The sequence below is a fragment of the Melanostigma gelatinosum genome, assembly GCF_949748355.1.
Source record: "Melanostigma gelatinosum genome assembly, chromosome: 22".
In the NCBI taxonomy this organism is placed as follows: domain Eukaryota; kingdom Metazoa; phylum Chordata; class Actinopteri; order Perciformes; family Zoarcidae; genus Melanostigma; species Melanostigma gelatinosum.
In genome coordinates, this window is record NC_136655.1 from 9,242,425 (window position 1) to 9,262,372 (window position 19,948).

At 42.4% G+C, this 19,948-nt stretch overlaps 1 protein-coding gene across 1 annotated transcript in view; it reads right to left on the reverse strand.

Annotated features, from left to right (window-relative positions):
* Positions 1–2,184: 2,184 nt before the first annotated feature.
* Positions 2,185–19,948, reverse strand: part of pdzrn4 (PDZ domain containing ring finger 4) — a gene marked incomplete at its 5' end in the record, with an annotated part of 31,514 nt that continues 13,750 nt past the window's right edge. The window contains 8 exons of the mRNA XM_079294349.1: positions 2,185–2,874; positions 3,472–4,524; positions 5,012–5,128; positions 5,311–5,412; positions 7,484–7,546; positions 9,007–9,105; positions 13,692–13,794; positions 14,657–14,928. Coding sequence (XP_079150475.1) covers positions 2,302–2,874; positions 3,472–4,524; positions 5,012–5,128; positions 5,311–5,412; positions 7,484–7,546; positions 9,007–9,105; positions 13,692–13,794; positions 14,657–14,928 — 2,382 coding nt within the window. The 3' untranslated portion in view covers positions 2,185–2,301. The remainder of the gene's footprint in view (positions 2,875–3,471; positions 4,525–5,011; positions 5,129–5,310; positions 5,413–7,483; positions 7,547–9,006; positions 9,106–13,691; positions 13,795–14,656; positions 14,929–19,948) is intronic.

Consider the following 19,948-nt stretch of genomic DNA (forward strand, 5'->3'; position numbering starts at 1 on the left):
ATTATACAGCGAGATGGTTAGCTGTGAGAAACGTGGTTGGTGCAGCGCTTATACCTGATTTAATATGTTATGCATAAAAGCCCCGGCGATGGGGTTGCCAGTCTGACGTCGCTCATTAATTCATCAGTTCAGTGGGCTGTGGACAGACGCAGCAGATTGTCAGGGGATGAGGAGACTTCCCCGGCGTCTCCTTAATGCTTTGAAATGGGAGTATAGTTTAGCTTTGATGCTTCCTATTGCTAAATGGACATGCAACCCCCCCCCCCCACACACGCACACAGCCTCCCTGCACCCGTATCCAGCCCCCCCACACAAAACACCCTGTCACTCAGTCATCCCAGTGTGAATACATGAATACTGTAAACTATAGCGACAGGGTAAATTGCGATGTGTGCTATCAAGCCACAACACATGAAAATGCTTTATGACTTCCTGTGAGTGTGAATATGGAGATCAGGAGGTTTGGTTTGGTCGTTTTTTACAGGTGCGGCAATCATTGCAGTCTGCATTTAATTCTCCCATGTGTTCAATTAGCAATCATTTTCTTTATAATCACTCACAAACAGAATCCATGTCTTTTAGAGTGTAGCTGATTGCACAGTATCGATCAGTGGCAGCACTTAGGTAGATCTTCCTGCATTATGCAGCTTAGATAAATAACCTGGCCGCCTCTTCTCGTGTATAGCCGGACACCACACACACAAAAGCACATATGATCAGATGTGTTGTTCTCTGCAGGAGACAATACATTTTCTTCAGAAAGAGCATGTTTTATTATAGATATAGTGTTGCTGTTGTGCCTCTCACAGCAGTGTAAACTGCTGGCCCCCGCATGCATAATGCATGGTGACTGAGCCACAGTTAAAGTGAATTACTGAAAACTTTGGAGCTCTGTGTGTTTGACTCTAAGCATTGGGGAGGATAGCAGAAACATGAAACTGATAGTGAGTTTGTCAGGTACGGTTTTTTTTTTTTGTATTTTCACAGAAAATGTGTCTTTGGCATAGAAAAGGCTGAATAAAAAAATGTTTAAATAAGATTCCACAGGCTCTCTTAAGCACACTGGTAGGGCTAAACCTCAGCATGACAATGCTTGCAAGCTGGTGTAATGCTTCCCAGCTTGGACAAATTTGAGACAAATTACAAGTTTGACCTGATGATGTTGGAAAGGCACTAAATTCCAGGGGCTGAAAAAAAGTCATTGTGAAGAATTATATAGATGTGAAAAAAGACAAAATGATCAAAAAGACGTTTTTTTTCTTAATCTTTTTTATCATTAGTTTTATTACAAATACCACCATCAACAAATACTGAACTCAAGGCCTCTTCAATGAACTTTACAGTGAAAAGCAGCAGGTTTGAGTTGATACATTTCCTGGACTTCCCTATGAAGGGTAGCCGCTTAATGCGAAACATTTATTGACGCACCATACAAATTCATTTACAATAAATAGAAATAACGGTAAAGAATATAAATATGAATCTATTCAACATTTTAAACATAATTCGCGCATTTATGGTTTAGTAAGGGTTCAGGGCCGACTCGAGGGGTTTGACTGTGAGGTAAAACTGTTTCAAAAAGCCTTTCAAAAAGAGCTTTCAATTTTTCAGATGACTCCGACTCAACAGACGTTATCAACACAATGAAAGGAATGTTTTATGAGATGAGTTCAGTGATTTCACAGAGTTTCTAATTTCTCTTGAGTTGGTCTGGCACACAGTACAATCAAATAGTGTCAACTCTGATCTTGATGGTTTGGTGATACGTAACATAAATAAGATAGCACAAATTAAATGTTCACAGAAAATGACATTCAGTGTAAAAAAATGCTTACAAAAAGTTTAGAGTTTACAAAGTGTGAAAAATATTGTATTTTCCCCGATTTATAAAAAAATGCCACTTTGAACGAGGCAAGTGAAGTTGCTTCATATGCAATGAAACACAAGAATATGGAGTACGGAGAGACAATAGTAGTACATGAAGTTATCGTGTTGGTTCAGCACTTTTTTCTGTGAATCAATTTGAACCAATATGCTACCAAAAGCATCTCCTATCAAAAGCCAGTGCATTACCAAAACATTTTGAATGGCTGAGGTCTTGTAATGATGAGTGTATTACAATTCAAACATTCTTGAAGTGATAGTTACAAAGTTGCCTTGGGAATGCTACAGAAGTCCTCCAGCAGTGACATTATTCATCACATTTCACAAACAGACAATTGTTTATTACATAAAGCAGTAGTTCCTGAAATGCAGGTTCAGTGTTCAGTACTTAGAAATATGCAGTGCTGCTTGTGTCCGCTAGACAGTTGTGACAGATAGGAAAGCGTTATGTACTTTGGAGCCCTCTGGGACTCGAGCCCCATGGCTCATCAGCTCCTGGATGGTCATCCAGTTATCCAGGATCTTTTTGTTTCGTTTCTTCATCATCTTTTTGTGACTGAGCTCCAAGATATTGACCTCCTTCCTGCCCTCAGCTCCACTGGCTGGCCCCTCCTTTAGACACTCGAGGCGGCTCTTTTGCATGAACTCCCTCCTCTTTCTTTGCTCCCTGGCCCGCGCCAAGTGCTGCTTCCTCTCCTCTTTGCTCCAGTAGCGGCCCATCTTCATCTCGCTCATAGCATCGTCATCTGTGGTCATGCCTCCGCTCCTCTCTTCTCTGATCCTGAGCGCCCGCTCCCTCAGAATGCGGTCGCGAGCAGGCCTCCGGGCCACGTAGCGCGTGCCGTCAGCCCGAACTTTGACCTTCCACTCTAGACGGGGTTCCCCAGGGCGTCCCGTCCGGTGAACGGGATCTCGACAGACACTGAGCAGACTCAGCTGACTCTGGGAATACTCCAGGGATGAGTGCTGCTGTAGCAGCTGCATGTAGCTCTGCAACAGAGAGGACATTGTTAGCAGGGCATTGTCTTCAGATGTGCCTCTCTCAAAGGCATATCAGCATTAAGCTTCGTTTATACTCAGCATAATCAAGCCAGCGGGTAGGCCCCGCAAGTGGTCATGGCGCTTCACTGATAAAAACACTCTTTACATGTCCAGGGATTATATAAAATAGGTCAATTTGTTTTAGAAGCAGGTCTTAAAACGCTTAATTTGAGTATATATTCTGCCAGCCAAATCAACCCTTGTTTCTTTATAATCTATGTAATACTTGACTTGTTTCTTTATAGGGCTTGTACAAAAGCAATAAAGTATTCCATAAATATGAGATATAAGTTTACAGATAATTACAATCCCTCCTCGGCATTGTGGAGGTTGGTTTATGGCTTTTTTGCCGATTACACCCACAGTCTATGGGCAAATGTATGGGTTACAATGGTTGTCTTTTTGATTCTTCACAGTTCATTTTGTTTGTACGCCCTCTGGTGTTTCGGAGAATAATGCAGCGCATAGAGTAGACACGGCTTCGTTCATGCTCGGAGCTCCAAACAAAGCTTAAGGGTTGACACATCTCTTCTTGATCAAACCTACCTGGAGTTGCCGGGATCCTCCCTGGCCTTGATAGGGGGTTGTCTGATAACAACCATAGGGAAGCGCCCTCCTGGAATCTCTGCTCCTTCCTTTTTTCTCACACCTCTCATCGTCTGCAGGCAGGGAAGGGTCTGACTCAGACCGGGAAGGGTTGCTCTGGTCTGGGCTGCTGGAGATAACAGGGCCCGGGTCTGCCGGTCGGCTACGACTGGGTGTACTCAGGGGATTGGGGATAGGGATGGGGCTGTAGGGTGTGGAGGAAGCCAGTCTTAGGTTTTTCTGGTTGGTGATGCTGATGTGTCTATTCAGAGAATGATCAGGAGATCTCTCCATTCCTAGCGGTGTTGATCGCGCACTCTCCGCTGTGTTGTAGGCACTGGAGCTGTCCTTTTCCCGAATCCTATCGCTGTCCGATCGCTCAGGGTATTCATGGATGTCGGCCAACCTGCCTTGTCGCTTGTTTCCATCTTTGGGGCTTTGTCCTGGTGACGCGGGTTGTGAGGGGTCCAGCTGGTGGGCCTGGCGGAGCTGATGTGCCTGCATGATGCTCTGGCACTCAAGCTCAATGCTGCACAGTTCCTCATTTAGCATCCTCAACTCCCGCTCCACTCCATTCCCTCCGCCAACACAATCTACGCCATCTTCTTCCACTCCTTGCTCAGTGACACTACACTCTATGCTGTGTCGAATGGAGTACACCCCACACTCGCCTCCATTCCGGATTTGACACTTGAGCTCCAGAAGTTGCTGAAAGCGATTCTCTAAACCTAAAACCCCTCCTCCACCATTCCGAATACTGATTACCCCTTCATGGCCTTTGGACAATGTCCTCGGACCCTGGGTGTCCTGTGGCACTAAAGTCCCTCGTCTTGAGTGTGGATGCTCTACCCGCCAGCGCTCCCTCAGGCATTGGGCTGGGCTCCTCCTGTGGAGTCTTGCCAACAGTGGTTGGTGATCTGGACTGTCTGTACTGTGACCAAACCCACTGTCTTTGTCTTGATTGTTGGAGGAGCACGTGGCTGTGTCTGTTGTCATATCTTCTTCAGCTAGATGCTGGTGCATGAAGAGAAATAAAAAAAGTAAGTCCTCCTCAACGGCACTTGAATTCATGCAAGAACTTATGTTTGTTGCAGATCATGATGTTACAAAGTGCATTGTGAGGGGAGAATGATAAGCCAAGTGTCCCTTGGAATTACATTCATAATGGACAATTCTTACCATTTACATCCAATGCCAATGCAGTAAGTAGTGTGCCCTATGTCGAGAGCCTGAAAGTCGGGTTGTGAATGTCAGGGTGGTTGATTGGTGCGTAAGCACGTCTGATTTTCATGCTGGAGACCAGAGTTTGTGTCTTGTCATAGACCTGCAGTTGACACTTGCCATTTTGCTTACCGTAACGAACCCAACCTGGTAGCCCAACTGTAATAATATATTTTTTTAAGCTGGCACTGGATTTATAAAACTTCATGACTGAATGTGATCCAGTTGTGTAGAATTCTGTCTCCAATTTTGATGCATTTCTCTCAGCTTACGCCCTCACCTCATCTCCCCTGTCAAAGTTGCGTCCTTTCTTTTTCCGCCTCTCCTCCAGGATTTCCATCTTCAGCTCCTCCACAAGCTCCCGTTGCTCGTCATCCAGCCATACCTCCTCCTCCAGCTGAAATCACAACATCTTGTCAGAAACAAGTCTTGTCTTTTGCCGTGTGTGTTTGTGTGTATTGAAAGAAACTCCAAAAAACCTTGCTGACAGCTCGAAGGAAAGCAGAATGCACTTAGACAGCTATTTAACATGACATAGGATTTCAAGAAAGGGCCGAGAGTGTAGGTGTGTGTGGTTACCTGGATTTCTGGTCTTGTCACCAGCAGTATGATGCTCCTTGCTTCTTCACTTGACAACAAGGCAACGGCTTTCTCTCTGTCTTGCACTTCACAGCCATTTATCTGTACATCAAAGACAAGTATAAATGGTCATGTTAAAAGGACTGAACTTGTAGCGAGTCCCAACCACACATCAAAGAAAGGACCTGTAATTTCACCATCATTCATTTAACTGACATGAATGAAAAGATAAGTGTAATACAACTAGCCCTTGTTCCTTGCAAGACACACCTTGAGAAATCACACATCTCTCCTCTTCCCCTCTTGTTGCTGCCCATTTTCCGCCGTCATTCGTCTCTTTTCACACCCTTCTTTCTCGGATCTCTCCGTCTTTCCCCTTTCCTCCCTCCGATTCCACACAATCCCTAGGAAAGGCTCCATGCTCGGTAAGGGGAGTCAATTGCAAGTGCGTAGTCCGACCTCACGAGAGTCTGCTGTCAGCGCACATCCAGACACACAATTAACTGTTCTGTGACAGGTGGCGTTCATCTTTTCCTCACTAGAGTAATGGGTCTGTCAGAGGAAGATAATAGGGCCGAGCAGTACAACGGGCCCCGCTCCCCACAATCATTCACACTACCGGGATGTAATCAGAGAGTGCCATGTTCAATGAATATGGAGGAGAGGTAATGTTGGCACACTGTTGTTCAGACTGGAAGCAAGTTGAGAGGACATGCAGTAAATGTCCATCAAACTATATTTAAGCATTTCAATATTTTTCTCAGAAAATCAAACTGCCGTTCACATATATGCTCAGTCATTAAGCTGAACAGTTTAGCTTTACTGCATGATCAAGTTCAACAGCATATTTATATTTAATTTGTCTTAGTTTGTGCTATTTGTTAGTTTTGTAATTCTTTATTCAACATATCAGGTACAACTAACATAATGGATGCTCACATAATGATTTTAAATAATACAGTAACAAACATGCCATTGCTATCTAAAGCATTCTTTAAAAACTATGTGTCTTTTCTAACTTGACCAAAATTATGTCTCCATTTTAAATGTGTAGGTTAAGTGAAGTGCATTGAGTGAACTGAAATTAGAGATATGTTGAGTTTGTCACTGCATATTGTCCTCAGTTGTGACCAAATCCACATGGCTCTGTATTACATGGAGAACTGCTTGTGTGCTGACCAAGAACTGAGAGACTCGTCAGACGCAAAAAAAGGTTTCAAAGCTGTCAGGATAAACTTACAGACAGCATGGCACTGGAGGCTCAAATAGGCTTTCAGGGTAAGGGCAACAGCCAATCAGACGGAGGGCAGTCAGAGGCAGAAGGTGTTTTTAATGAACCCATCAACGAGTAGGGTGAGGTCAGGCCTACAAGTGTGTATCTGCATACACACACACACACACACACACACACACACACACACAAATATGCTCTCAAAAGCTAAAAAAAGTCAAATATATATAAAAGGGCTGAATTTCACAAATATCAGACATGGCTCACACAACAGATATTAATATCAAATTGTATAATTAGTAAGGTGAGAGTTGTTTCCACATATGGTTCTGTTACAAGACACAGACAACCTCTCATTAAGTCCTAACGAGGGACTGCTCACCTGTGCGACCGACACCTGGTGCCACTAATTGGTAAGCTTGGCATCAATAATGCAAAGCCTCATACTCTGTTAATCCTGTATTCCAGCGGGATAACAATGGGCGCTCAAACAGTCTTTTATTTGTGGTAGACTGGATACACAAACACACAATCCAAAGCAGAACAATTTTTGCAAATGATTGCAAATAAGGTTGTAACATTTTAACTGTGTGTGTTTTGAGAGAACTACGAGGTGTTTTTCGCATGATGACGCAGAGTAAGACTGAGACAGAGCGGAGTGCCAGAGATGATGTACGGCCTGGTGTAACTGTGAATGGGGCTTTAATTTCCCTGCAAAACGAAGTGATTAAATATACATATGCTTGCCAGGACTGGAGACACCTGCTGCTTAGCTGTTCTCTAACGGGACTGCCCTGCCAGCAGCTTGGAGGACCTAACGAGGCATGTTTGACCAACACAGACAGCTCAAATAGGAAATAATGAGTTTCATTTTTATATATTTTTTTTGTGAATGCGTTCATAATATAACCTGTGTGACTGTACTGCGACGACAATAAGCACCTGTAGAATACGATCTCCTTCCTTGATGCGTCCATCTCTCGCTGCTATGCTATTTGGCTCCACCTGCACAAAAGAACATGAAAATCAATGCTGACAGCCGGTCACTGTGTATTTCTGTTTTCTCCTAAAAACACCACAAATGCACCGCTCCCTCATCTCTGCTGTCAGCTAAAACGTCTGTTCTTTTTCTTCATGAAGAAGAGCTTATTTCCTCGCCGACAACCTCGTATTTCTTTTATGACACAGGTTTGTTTTCACAGGTTCATATGTTGTTTAGTAGCTGACTGACACTGACTGAGGTAGCATGTAAGTCCTTAACATTATACAAGAGACCATGTGAGTTATAAATAATAAAAAAAACTGAAAACAATAAGTCGCAAAAGTTTATGGCACAGACATGATTTTATTTTAGCTGAATGAATAAACATCTCACATTTTTCAAAAATGCATCCCGGGTGGATTATGCGGCAACAATACAAGCCCTCAAATTTCATAAACTTTGTTGTTCTTGCATTGAAGATCAAGAGAGATAGCAACACGGGGGGGAAAATAAACCCTCGTGGAAATGGAGAAAAGAATGAGGCACTTCCTAAAGTTGCTCCGATGCTATCCATTCATACATTTTAATGAGGGAAATTTGCAATTTTATTCTTTTTTTATCAAACATTTTAAAATAGATGTGTGCATTCGGTCGGTGGGAGACCGAGGTTTTATATTAACAATCATTTTCTTTGTCTTGTTCCAGTTGAGCAGGTGAAAACCAGAGAACTAGCTGGCAGAGTTAACAGATTAATTGATATGTAATTCTGTTATTGATATCCTCATGGCAGCATTCTAATCCCCATAACTGCTCTTACTTTTCACACGCTTGCCTCTTTTGTTAATACTGGGATTGAAACTGCACCTGCAGTCAGATTGAACATTTTGAAGCACTCATCAGTTCATCATTCATTCAGTTTTTTTTTTTCTATGTGGAAAAATCATTTGAATTTGAATAAGAATCTTTGTTTCGTGTTCTTGATATTCAGTGGTGGTACAGTAAATGAGTCATTTAACATTATGTGAGGGGGAAAAGTGAAGGTTGTCGCTCAGAGCTAATTAACAAAACCTTCAATTAAAACAAATCAAAGCAGGAGGAATGAGGAGGAATAAGAATGGCAGGACCGGAATCACATTTCAAACCTGACTTCCTCTTTTGCCATGAATCGCTCATTCAGAGTTGATATTTGACGAGCTAACGTTTTTCTCTCCTACCTCCCTCATTCAGTTCTACTTGCTCTGTGCTTCAGGTTGTAAAGATGGGAATTCAAATGGGATTTCATGCCATCTTTTAATAACTTCCTGCTCCAAAGGAAACTGATCATGGGAACATGTAGCTCTGTCTCTATCAGACCTCATCGGGGAAGTAGGTAATTGCGTGACCAGAAAAAGCAATTACGACTAAACAGTTAAGTGTGATAACACTATTTTTTTTATCAATATGTGTAAGTGTAGGACCAAGTAACGGGAACATCTGTCCCTACCTGGCTGACATAGATGCCGCTGTCCTCCTCATCGTCGGTCCTGTAGCAAAGTGTCAAGCCAAGCTTCTCCAGGCTGTTCTGCCTGCACAGCTCCACTTCCTGTTTCACACACACAAAACAATGCTGATTTAAACTGAAACAATGCCACCCATGGGAGATGAGGTCTAACTTGATTTTTATGCTCTACATCACCGTCACTAATCACTTAGTGGGGGGGGGGGCATAAATAGTGAGATTGCTTACGGCGAAGATAATCTATGTTCATTTTACTACTGATAATATCCATGCAACCTCAAATGCCTACCCCTCCCTCTTTTTTATACACATGCTCTCTCACACACACACACAAGTAAAAACTAAATAAGTATGCGCTTGAGGTGAAAGTGTAGCAGTTGAATTAAAAATGCTTTTTTTTGGGGTGGCATTGTTGCAATGTTACATGTTCTTGATTGCCTCAATTTCTCTGTAATTATTTGGAGTCAAGCACGAGACTTTCCTTTTAGCTCTTCTTTGCTCTCCACCAACTCCTGAGGGAACCATCGATATCTTTTGCTGCTAACTCTGTCAGTTGTTGGTCCTGAGCAGAGGACAGTGGGTTTATCAGAGCTTACCATGAAAACAGTCGCCTGCTGTGACTGGAAATGAGGTTAAATAGAGCATCGAGAGTGAACCAAAAATGGTAAAATGCCCAAAAGTGGGAACCCGCATTGCTATCATTCGAGCAATGTACCAGTCAGGAACGGTTGCCTGCTACTAGCTGTTGACATTTTCTTCAGGGAAAAAGAAAAAAGGTACCAAGTCGATTGTGTAGCTCATACACACACAGATTGAGGATTTCAGTTTCAAACTGGTTGAGGCCCTTGGATTCGGTTTACTAATTAACACCTTGAGTTGCAGTACTCACCGCACTGGAACTGAGAGCAATGAACATGTACACACACACACAATGGAGGACGCCACATCAAACACACAAACAAAGGCCCAGCATGTGTTCGGTACATCAATGAAATAGAATCCCGTTAGTATCAAACTGAACCCAGCATGAGTCAACATACAGGGGCAGGTCTTTAATGGCTACAGTAATGATATTCCACTGGCTGGTCCCGTCCCACAGGAAATGTCTCTAAATTTAGCTCGACTCGCTATACTGGCTCCTTCTGATCTCTGCAAAGGTAATCACATAAAGATAACTCAAGGGGTAATCTTTATTAACCCCATGCTGCCAAATTCATTTCAGTGCTGTGAAGTCGTGAAAGGAGGGGAGTGGGGTAAAATGAGGGATGGGGGCAAGAATTAAGCCCCAGCCCCTATTTTTCTGTCATGGGAAACCTTGATAGCAGAGATTGGCAGGGGAAGTAATTAATTTCTGTGGCATTCAACTCCCTGTGCAGACAGCCCTGACCTTCAAAGGTTGGGTGGGGTGTGTGAGGAGTTTATAATATTGTTACACCATGTGCTGGTCCTGACTTTCCACACGCCAGTTTAGTACACTGCCTGATTTGTGCATACACTGAGATCAGACAGCACGAACGCCTTTATGTCAGTGCACATTGGGTGGTACGCTGGATTACTGGAGTCAGTTATCGTGCTGTGAAGCCCACTGGTGAAGATGTGTGGAGCCAGGGGTGCTGAAGCTCTATTTGTGATGATTGGATCCTAATCCGTTCAAATTATGGCACAGCTGGCGGAACAAATTTCATGTGGCTTCCAATGCATTGTCACAATTGATGGAATTTGTCTTCTAAATGTACAGTATATGGTTTCCCAATTTGAAAAAGTAGAGATCCCATTTACCACATGTTACTAATTTAAATAAGAAATCGAGACATGTGACAATAGTGCTGTTTTTCAGAGCCACATTAAACATCTGTTTGTAACATTTGAGTCTCATATGCACTTAACAGTCACTTCAGTTTTTATTCAAAAGAAACGACTGCCTAACGTTCATTGGCTCATTGTTTCCACATAATGACATCCTTTCAGCTGCCACTATTTTATAACGCTAGTCTTTAAAGTGTAGTGATGATAATTCAGTCAGCCAGGAAAAGCTTACCTGTTGATACGGTGCTGTTTTTAGCTTCAATCGGATGTTTCCCTCTACTCCGGTGCTTCTATTCAGTTTGGTAGTACATTGACAACCTCCACACAAACCATTTAGCAGATGCAGGTCTTTAAAGTGTGGCAAAATAACTCCTGTTAAAAGGGTTATCTTGGATTGGGTTAAAGACTGTTGACTTTCAAACGTAGACCTGTGTTAAGAACATGGGGGTGTGGATTTTGTAAGGCATTTATCAAGCAGTAATAAAGATAGTATCGAGTTGCATCATGGTAACTGTGGGATTTTTGGAGCTTGGCCTACACCACAGAGTAAAAGCTTGGATGTCTTGGCCTCTGCTGCATTGATGTCGACCATCCTTCATTTATCATTTTTTAAAAACATGGTGGTACGTCTTTCTTCTTTATTGTATCCCCTTTTTTGTACCTGCACTGACAAATCTGAAAAATATTCTTTATTTGTGTAGCACCCCTTGCATACCAATATGTTGGGGGCTTTGTGCATTAAAACCAGCCTTTGATGTTTGGCATTGTTGAAAATCAAACAGATACCTGTCTGCTTTGTGTAAGACTGCTGCCGCTTCATTAATCACTGTGTAAACTGATGACAAAGCATTCATTAAAATACCTGCCATTATTCAACATCATATTCTCTGGTAAGTAGATCTAAATGTCTAAAAGGGGGTTGCAACTGTTTATATATGAAATTCTGTATATTCAGTAACTCTGGGCCTTGGGTTTGGATTGGCTTGCTAACAATCAAAGATTAAAAAAAATGTTGACTCTGAAACTCATTTGCTGCATCTACTGTCTGCTTTATTATACAAAAGTAGCAGGAGCAGTATTATGACAGCAGGGGTACCCATGTGGCCGTTGGAAGTGAAGCCCAACCTGTCAGAAGTAATGTTCCTGGGAATGGCAGCCCTATTCTGTACCATCCAAGAGGAACGCCATTCGTGTTTCAGTTAGATACACATGGATGGACAGAGGTAAGTGAGGATAGATGATTTGGTGTGTGCATGTCTGGCAGGTGGGGGTTGGGTAGGGACTGTATGTGCGTGTGTTGTAAAGCCAACCTTATTCCGCTATTACTGCACACCAGCCCTCCAACGCCCCCATCCCACCCCTGACACACACCGGTGACTATTTCATCCAGATGACGCTATAAGGTAAGGCCACAGCTGGCCGCAGAGGAATCCTAATGACCCACAATGCAGTTCGCTGAACCAGGAAGTGCCCATTAAACCAGGGAGGACCATTGACAGTAGCAAAGGCCACCCATCACTGTCACCTAGCATGGCCTCAAGGTCCACTCTCCGAGTGGCATGATTCATCTGTTTCAATGGAGACACTACAGACTGTATGCTAAGATGTAAGAAAAGGCTGAACGTTACATCAGCCTGTTACAATGTCATCTTAAGCATGTTAGCATGACGACATTAGCACAAAGAATCGCTAGCATGGTTTACTAAACAATCCTGAAAAGATGACTCGTCTTCAAAAAAATCGATGTAATTCTGCGCAATATGAACTTGTATGTTTTTAACACATGGTGGTGACTAATAAAATAAAGGTGTATTTGTATTAGAGATACTAGTATTTTGAGTACTGTCTACGATAAACCAGACACGATAACACTTGTGAAATACATACCATAGATGGCAGACAATTCACTTGCCACAACTGAACATATTCCAGTTGATTTATCTTGGTTCTGTAACATTGCTCACCCTAACAAACAGTGAGTGCTTCCATTTTACTACATAACATTCACAATTTCTGTTCAGCTGGAAGTGGTTGTCTGAAAAGGGGACACAGATATTTCTGAAGGACGGTGCATGATGAAAGGGAAATTAACAGCCTGTGACTGAAACACACTGGCGATTCAACAGAGAGGGATTTTCTTTTGGTACGATTAGATGAAGAATGGCCTTCCGTTTTAAACCCAGGGTCTTTGCTGTGCTATGCAGAACAATCTAGCGTAGATGCAGCTTTCACAAGGGACAGTCAATTCCCTTGTAGTGTTGTGGTGGGACATTGTGAGCATCATACGTCAGGGCGAGCCTTGGATTATCTCCCGAGATTGTTTATTACTGACACAACAGTGGCCTCTTGTCCAACTGCATTCAATCTTGTTGGAATAGCTTGGAAATCCACAAAGTGGGAGATTGCACACCCTATGGCTTCATAAGAGTCTGATACAGCATTGTCACCATTTAATTCTTCATTTGAAAAATGAATACTCTGCATGTAATTAATAAGCTACCAGTCTGACAGAGACATCTTTTTTTCAGCACCCATCAAAATATAGTAAAATAAAAGCAAGTGGAAGGGTAATCAATTGTCCAAAATGGAAAAGGTTTGTACTATGGGGAACATACATGTGGTTGGCAAACTCTCATTTTGATAGTTCTGTTTTTTTAATGACGGCATTCATTGGATGGCCAACAGTAGAGAGATGACAGGAGGGGAGAGTCATCCTCTGTAGACCAGGAACATTGATTCAGTAACAAAAAAGTGATCTAGTTCTAGACCAAAGTTGTAGACGGATTGACTTGTTGTATTGTTTCACTACAGTAGGAGTACTTTAAAGTACACTCATACAGCAGCAAGATACAAATAAATCTTACCTCGTACTCATACTCTTCAGTCCTCTCCACTTCTGCTGGGATATTGGACAGGTACTCTGGACATTCATAAAAGTCATGCTCCATGGTGTGGATGGAATGACAACTAGAGAGAACAGAGAATAATAGATCGTTATGTTAAAGATGATTAATGTATGTTCCTCTATGCATAAGTCTTTGTGGTTCTCATCACTAAATTTGGAATAAGTCGCCAATCTATGGAATGGCTTTGGCAGTTTGAGAATGATGCCATCATACCAGTAGTGTGCATGTTTTAAATGGCTTCTTTGAGAAAATTTAACCAAAAAATATTGCACAAAACGTATCCTGATTGTTATCATACAACATAGCAGACCCCTTACATTAAACTCGTTCTTATTTTGCAACAAAACTCTAAAAAGCAATATAAACATCAACCAATCGCCCCATAAAAGCCATGACCTCTGCAAATTGTCACCATGATAATGGCCCCTCCATAACCATTGACCCAGCCTGGCAGATTTGTAGTTTCACAGGACAAATTGATTTCATCTACTGCCCAGCAAAGCCCTATTAATAGCCACTGAATGGACCGAATGCCAGAATGCCCGCTCTATCAGCCCATTGGCTTTTAATCGTCCAGCAAAAGCTCCCATTAAAGAAAATGAATGTAGCACACAGAAGCAATTATTGCATGCGGGTTTGGCTCCGCATAATGATATCACTGGGAAAAAGTACTTAGCTATGCTGGGGGTTTCCACACCATGATACAACTGCTTAATTACTACCATGAAATGTAAGAGAACAAGCCTCACGGAAGCTTCAGGTACATTCGGGTTGGGAATTTGTGTTTTCTGGTTCCAGCTAACAAAATACGGGGTAATCAATTTCAACCTATCCGCTTCATTTCAGTGTGCGTTAACAGTCATTCACCAGATGGATAACGTCTAGCCTTAGCCGTAAACTTCACTGTGTGTGTTTGCCCTCACCTGTCAGACAACAGGAAGGGACAGATGTCAGGGACGGGAGGAGTAGCCGGCCGAAGCTTCGCCAGCGCCACGATGTGCTCGAAGGTGATGTCCGTTTGTGTGCAAACGTCCACCACACACCCATCCTGTGGCACGCCGCCGTGGTTATGTGCAACAGCAGCCGTCGCTCTGGCGGGGGTTCGTCGGAGAACCTGGACAACGATGGGGTCTCGCCTGATGGCCTCCACCACTGCCTCCTCATGGTCGATCTTGGAGAAGTTGCGCCCGTTCACCTGGGGGGAGGGTGGGGGGTGGGGGGGGGGGGGGGGGTTGAGGAGACCGAAATCATCAGCTTCATGTTGAATGTTATGGTAAAAAAAGATGCAAACCACAGTCTGAATTCCCTTATCAGTGACAATAATTACTATTGAAACCATCTCTGAGAAGAGGCGACTCAGTAAAGAGTGAAAGGAGACACTTTCAAAGATCCCAGTGCCTTTTATTTTTTTCAAACCCTCATTTAGCCAAGGACGACCTGACAGACATGCATGCTCTTTTCACCATTAAACTGTTTCACATTCACACTTGGGAGCCTAGCAGTACTTTTACATGTCTACACAGTCAGGTGCTGAACAGCTTCCAGTAAAGCAACTCCAAGTTAAGTGCTTTTATAAAAGGGCACTTTTGCAGTAAGTCTTGATGGAAAAATAAAAATAAAAAATCTCCCTTGTTTTTACCTTGTCGGTGCACTTTTCCAGCAAGTTCAAACATTTTATCTGCTCCTCATGAATGCGCTTCTCGATCCTTTTGGCTGCTGCCTAATTTACACAGACTGTAGAATGTACTAGATCGCAGCGTTTCCTGAGTGGGGAAAACTCTTTAATGAGCTCATTTTATCTTGTTTTGTTTTCCACCAATTGTCTTCTTCGAATCAATCTAACTCAAATGCATTATTTACTCTGCATTCCTACCATTAAGCCCATAAAATTTAGAATAAAAATACTGATTTCAGCAAATGTGGGAAGGAGAAGTGGGGGAAGACAATGATCCATTGGGAACATCAGCTTTAGCAAGCAGCGCCTACTTAATTTGCAAGATCAGGAAAGGTTGTGCCACAAGGGAATCGGTGCAGAAAAGATGTCATACTGACAGCTGTCGATGTGAAAACACTCCCCCACGTGTGTGTTTAATTGTAACCCAATTAGTTTTACCTCTGTATGCCGAGGCTGTGAAGTTCAATTTTAGCCTGAAATTGATTGTTTGCATTGATTTTGGATGTCTGAGTGTGTCAGAGTTTGTCAAGGGCTTAAAATGTTGAAGCATATGCCGAATGTCAGCATCATTATTGGGAGAACAAATTAGAAATGTGAAATGTCTTATAATGTATATTTTAGCCTGTTTGAAAGGCTTAGGAGGGGTATGTTGATGGCATTATATGGTTTTCTTCTTGGGATGTCGCATGGGGTATGTAAACAAATTTACGAAATGTTCTAATGGCTTTAGGAACCCATCAGTCCACATCCACCGCCATCTGCAGCTATGAAGTCAATTAACTTATGGCTGCATCCAACCTGTGGCCTGATTGGGTTTTTGCCACATAAAAGTTCTCCTCCAGAATTTCATCGTCCCATTTGAACCTTTGACCACCTCAGAAAAAGTGCAGAGAAAGTTCCACAACAATGTTGACTTGTAATGCGATCCAGATGGACACATTCATCTCCAATCAGAGGGAATGCTCTGGAAAGCAGGAAGTGATTATGCGGATACACCTGCCCGTGTGTTTACCTGCTGTTGTTCCTCCATTCAATCTGCCTGTTGACGAGCTAACTGGCTGATTAATAGCCAGCAGATGTGACAACGACCGGGGATAATGGCTCAAGCGTGCCGGTTGGTTAGTGTGTACGCGCTTGTGCGCAACGCGCATTTTGTACAGAATATACACATAATTTACAAAAGCATTAAGGATAATTAAACCACAAATGAGGAGATAAAGAGGAGCAGACGAGTTAGAGAAGGGTTTTAAAGCTTTTGTTTTCTTTATGTCCTCGTTTAGTATGCTATAAATCTTCCTATTTCTTAGTTGTGTCATTCTATTTTCCCTTTTGATCACACATTCTGCAATAAACCTTCAGTGACATTGATCCAACATCAAGCATTTTCCGTTAGTTTTGTCGAAATATTCTCATCTTCTGTTCTGTGTCTAATCTTTTTCTTTGCGGTTTCCATTGAATATTATTGGTTACCCTTGTAATTACTTCCCCAAAGGGATTGCATTTTGATTTAGTCATAGTATGGGATCTTCAACTCCATGCACGGAAGCTATACGTGTTAGTACAATATCCGTACGGACACATGTAGGTGTGCGGATTCCATCTATATCAAACAGTAATTCCATTTTGATTACAAGTACCCTTTCTCATTTCTCCACTGTGGTCCTGTGACCACGCTGACACAGAGACAATATCAAGTCAATGCATCATCTGATATAAACCATGAAAGCTCCACCACAACACTAAAATAGTAGAGATCACGGTCGTCTGTAGGGACGGCTGTAATGAACCAACAATCTAGCGCAGCCTTCATATCCCTCTCAAGTTAAAGGTTACCATTGCCAATAAAAAATGGTTCCCAGTAGCCCTAAACCAAAGCTTCACTTCTCTCCAACCACTCTTCCTTTTAAAAAAGATCAAAAGGTTCAAAGTGGTGTGCCACAGTTTGGGACAGCAGAATATACCATAGTTTATGTGTGTGTATGTTCGCTGAATGTAGTGGGTCTTCATCGATCTACAACCTTTACTGAAAATGTAATTTGCTTGTTATCGACCCACGTTGTACTCGGTTTGTTATTACACCTTCAGACACTTATTGTCTGGTCTTTGTCTTTTTATCCACACAGGTCCGAAAAGGCAGCGACTATAAAAACAGTAAAGTTTGGACCCGGTAAACCGTCTGATGGTTTTAAGGGTTGAATCATGCTAGATGAGATATTATCTATGATGTATTGCTGCAAAATATTCATACAAATTAAAAACCATTTGGCTGCTGAATCTCCAAGAAACGATTGAGCTAAAGTGGTGAAAAAGAAGTCCATACAGGGGAGAAACCCTTTAGTTGCTCAGTTTGTGATGAATATTTTATTGTAAAGCAGACACAAAGAGACAAATGAGAAGTCTAATAGGAGTGAGACCACTTAGCTGCTTGGTTTGTGGTAAAACATCTGTTCAGAACAGTTAAATGAGAAGCTCATTCATACAGCAACTGTACTTTTAGTCCTTGCATTTAACTTTTTATGCTTTTTTATCATGTTCCCACTTTCGGCGAGTTGTTGATTATTTCCATCTTATATGACCAGCATACATTTGTTTTGTTGTTGAAATGAACTGACTTGGATTCTTAAGATTCCCTGTGTCAGATGTTGACTGTAAAGAAAGGCAATCATTTGCATAATTTACATTTCTCAAGTTATAGCAAAATGCTTCTAAGCGAATTCAAATATTTTGGACTATAATCTCTGTACATTGCACATATTCTATTTATACTGTTGCACATCCCCTGGACAACATTTTGCACAAAGATACTACTTTCATTGATTTTCATGTTTGTTGTCCTATGCAGGGCTTGCTTTCATTGTTATGTTCTCTTATAGTATGCTTCTGCTTTGTATGCACCAAACAATAAATCTAATTCCTTGTAGGCTGTGTGAAAACCTACTTTGCAATGAACGAGATTCTGATTCAAGGGTGCAGGGGAAACACAGTATCTACAAAGAAAATAAATGAAGCTATCTCAGAAGCTTAGCTGGCACTTACTGCTTACATTACCCTGCAAACCTAAACTACTGTTTCGACGGATTAGTGTATTTCTCGTTATCATGATTTGGATTTAGCTACCTTGTAATTAATGCGGTATAACAAACTGAAATACTAACAGGTTGGATTCATCTAAAATGACTTACAGGAAATAGGTTGGCAAAAGTAAGTACACGCACCTCTAGCTAAAGCTAGCTGTGGCTAACTCACCAAGCCAGCTTTAACGTCATCTAGTGTTCTTTGCTTTAGCTGTTTGGTCTTTGGAGCCAGAGTTTTTTTTTGATTTGTAGTTACGGTACTGCAAATGTGTAAGACATGCTTATTGTCCAGACAACCTGAACTCAGACCACTGTCTCCTCTCTCCCTTTGTCCTGTGAAAAGTCCTGTGCAGTCTTTGATATTCACTTCTTGAAATGGTTCTACGAAGACTTTCAGGTCACACACATAGCAAACGGCCAGTCTCAGCTCCCAGCCAATAATGTCACATTTTGCTGCCTGTGATGCACCAATTACACACATCATTGACTATACGGGTTTACTAGCGGACCGTGGTGTGGAAATGGTTGGTACATGTGTTGAGACGGGGTTGGCAGTAGCACAGTGGAAGCCAATCAGGGCCGGGCCTGAGGCTTTCAATTTGCTCAAGAGAGGACTCATGTCAACCTTTAAATGTGTCACACAGTTGGATCAGTCGGCCACTAAGATGGCGAAATGTTTCCACTTTTGAATACAATAAGGAAAGCCCAGAGATAAGAGTTTGTGTGTGTGTGTGTGTGTTTGCGGTGCAGAGATAAGAGCGTGATGGAAACCACTCAACCTCACAGCTAAATCTGACAGATACGGTATCATTGTGAGCAAATGGAGGCAGACACACACAAATGTGCACACAGTTTAAACATGACATCGGCTCCCCACAGACTTAAAACAGCTCTACAATGCGGCTGTTTGCATTAGCCATGTTTGACTGAACAATGGCAGTATCTCAGACTGAATAGGATGACAAAGGCCCACGAAACAATAAGCTGCCGAGAGACCCCCTGCCTATTCAACGACGACCTCGCCTGCCTCCGAGGAAACAGAGCTCTACACCAGCAGCAAGCTTTCTTCCATGAATCCCATATCGTGGTTTTTGTGAACTTCAGCTCAATACAAGTGAGATTGTTTTGACATTGAAATTGGCATATTGTGATGAGTGAGGAAGCGCAGGTGGCGCGCTCCAATCGTCTGTCAAATCTCATTTATTTTACTCCTTGAGCTGCATTGAGATGGTTCAGGAGGTCGCTTTCATGTGGCGAGGGATCACTGTCATAAATGTCTCATTTCAATGATAAAAGTCTCCGACATGCAATATCACCTATGTGTGCAGCGAAGGCAAAGAAGATGATGGTTTCATAGATTTGAGTGGCAGCCTGGGCATCTGGTGGGTCAGGCTCGGTCAACTGCGTCACGCTGATTCTTGCCTTGTGCGGGATGAGAATAACACAATGCTATTGATGCACCCGGG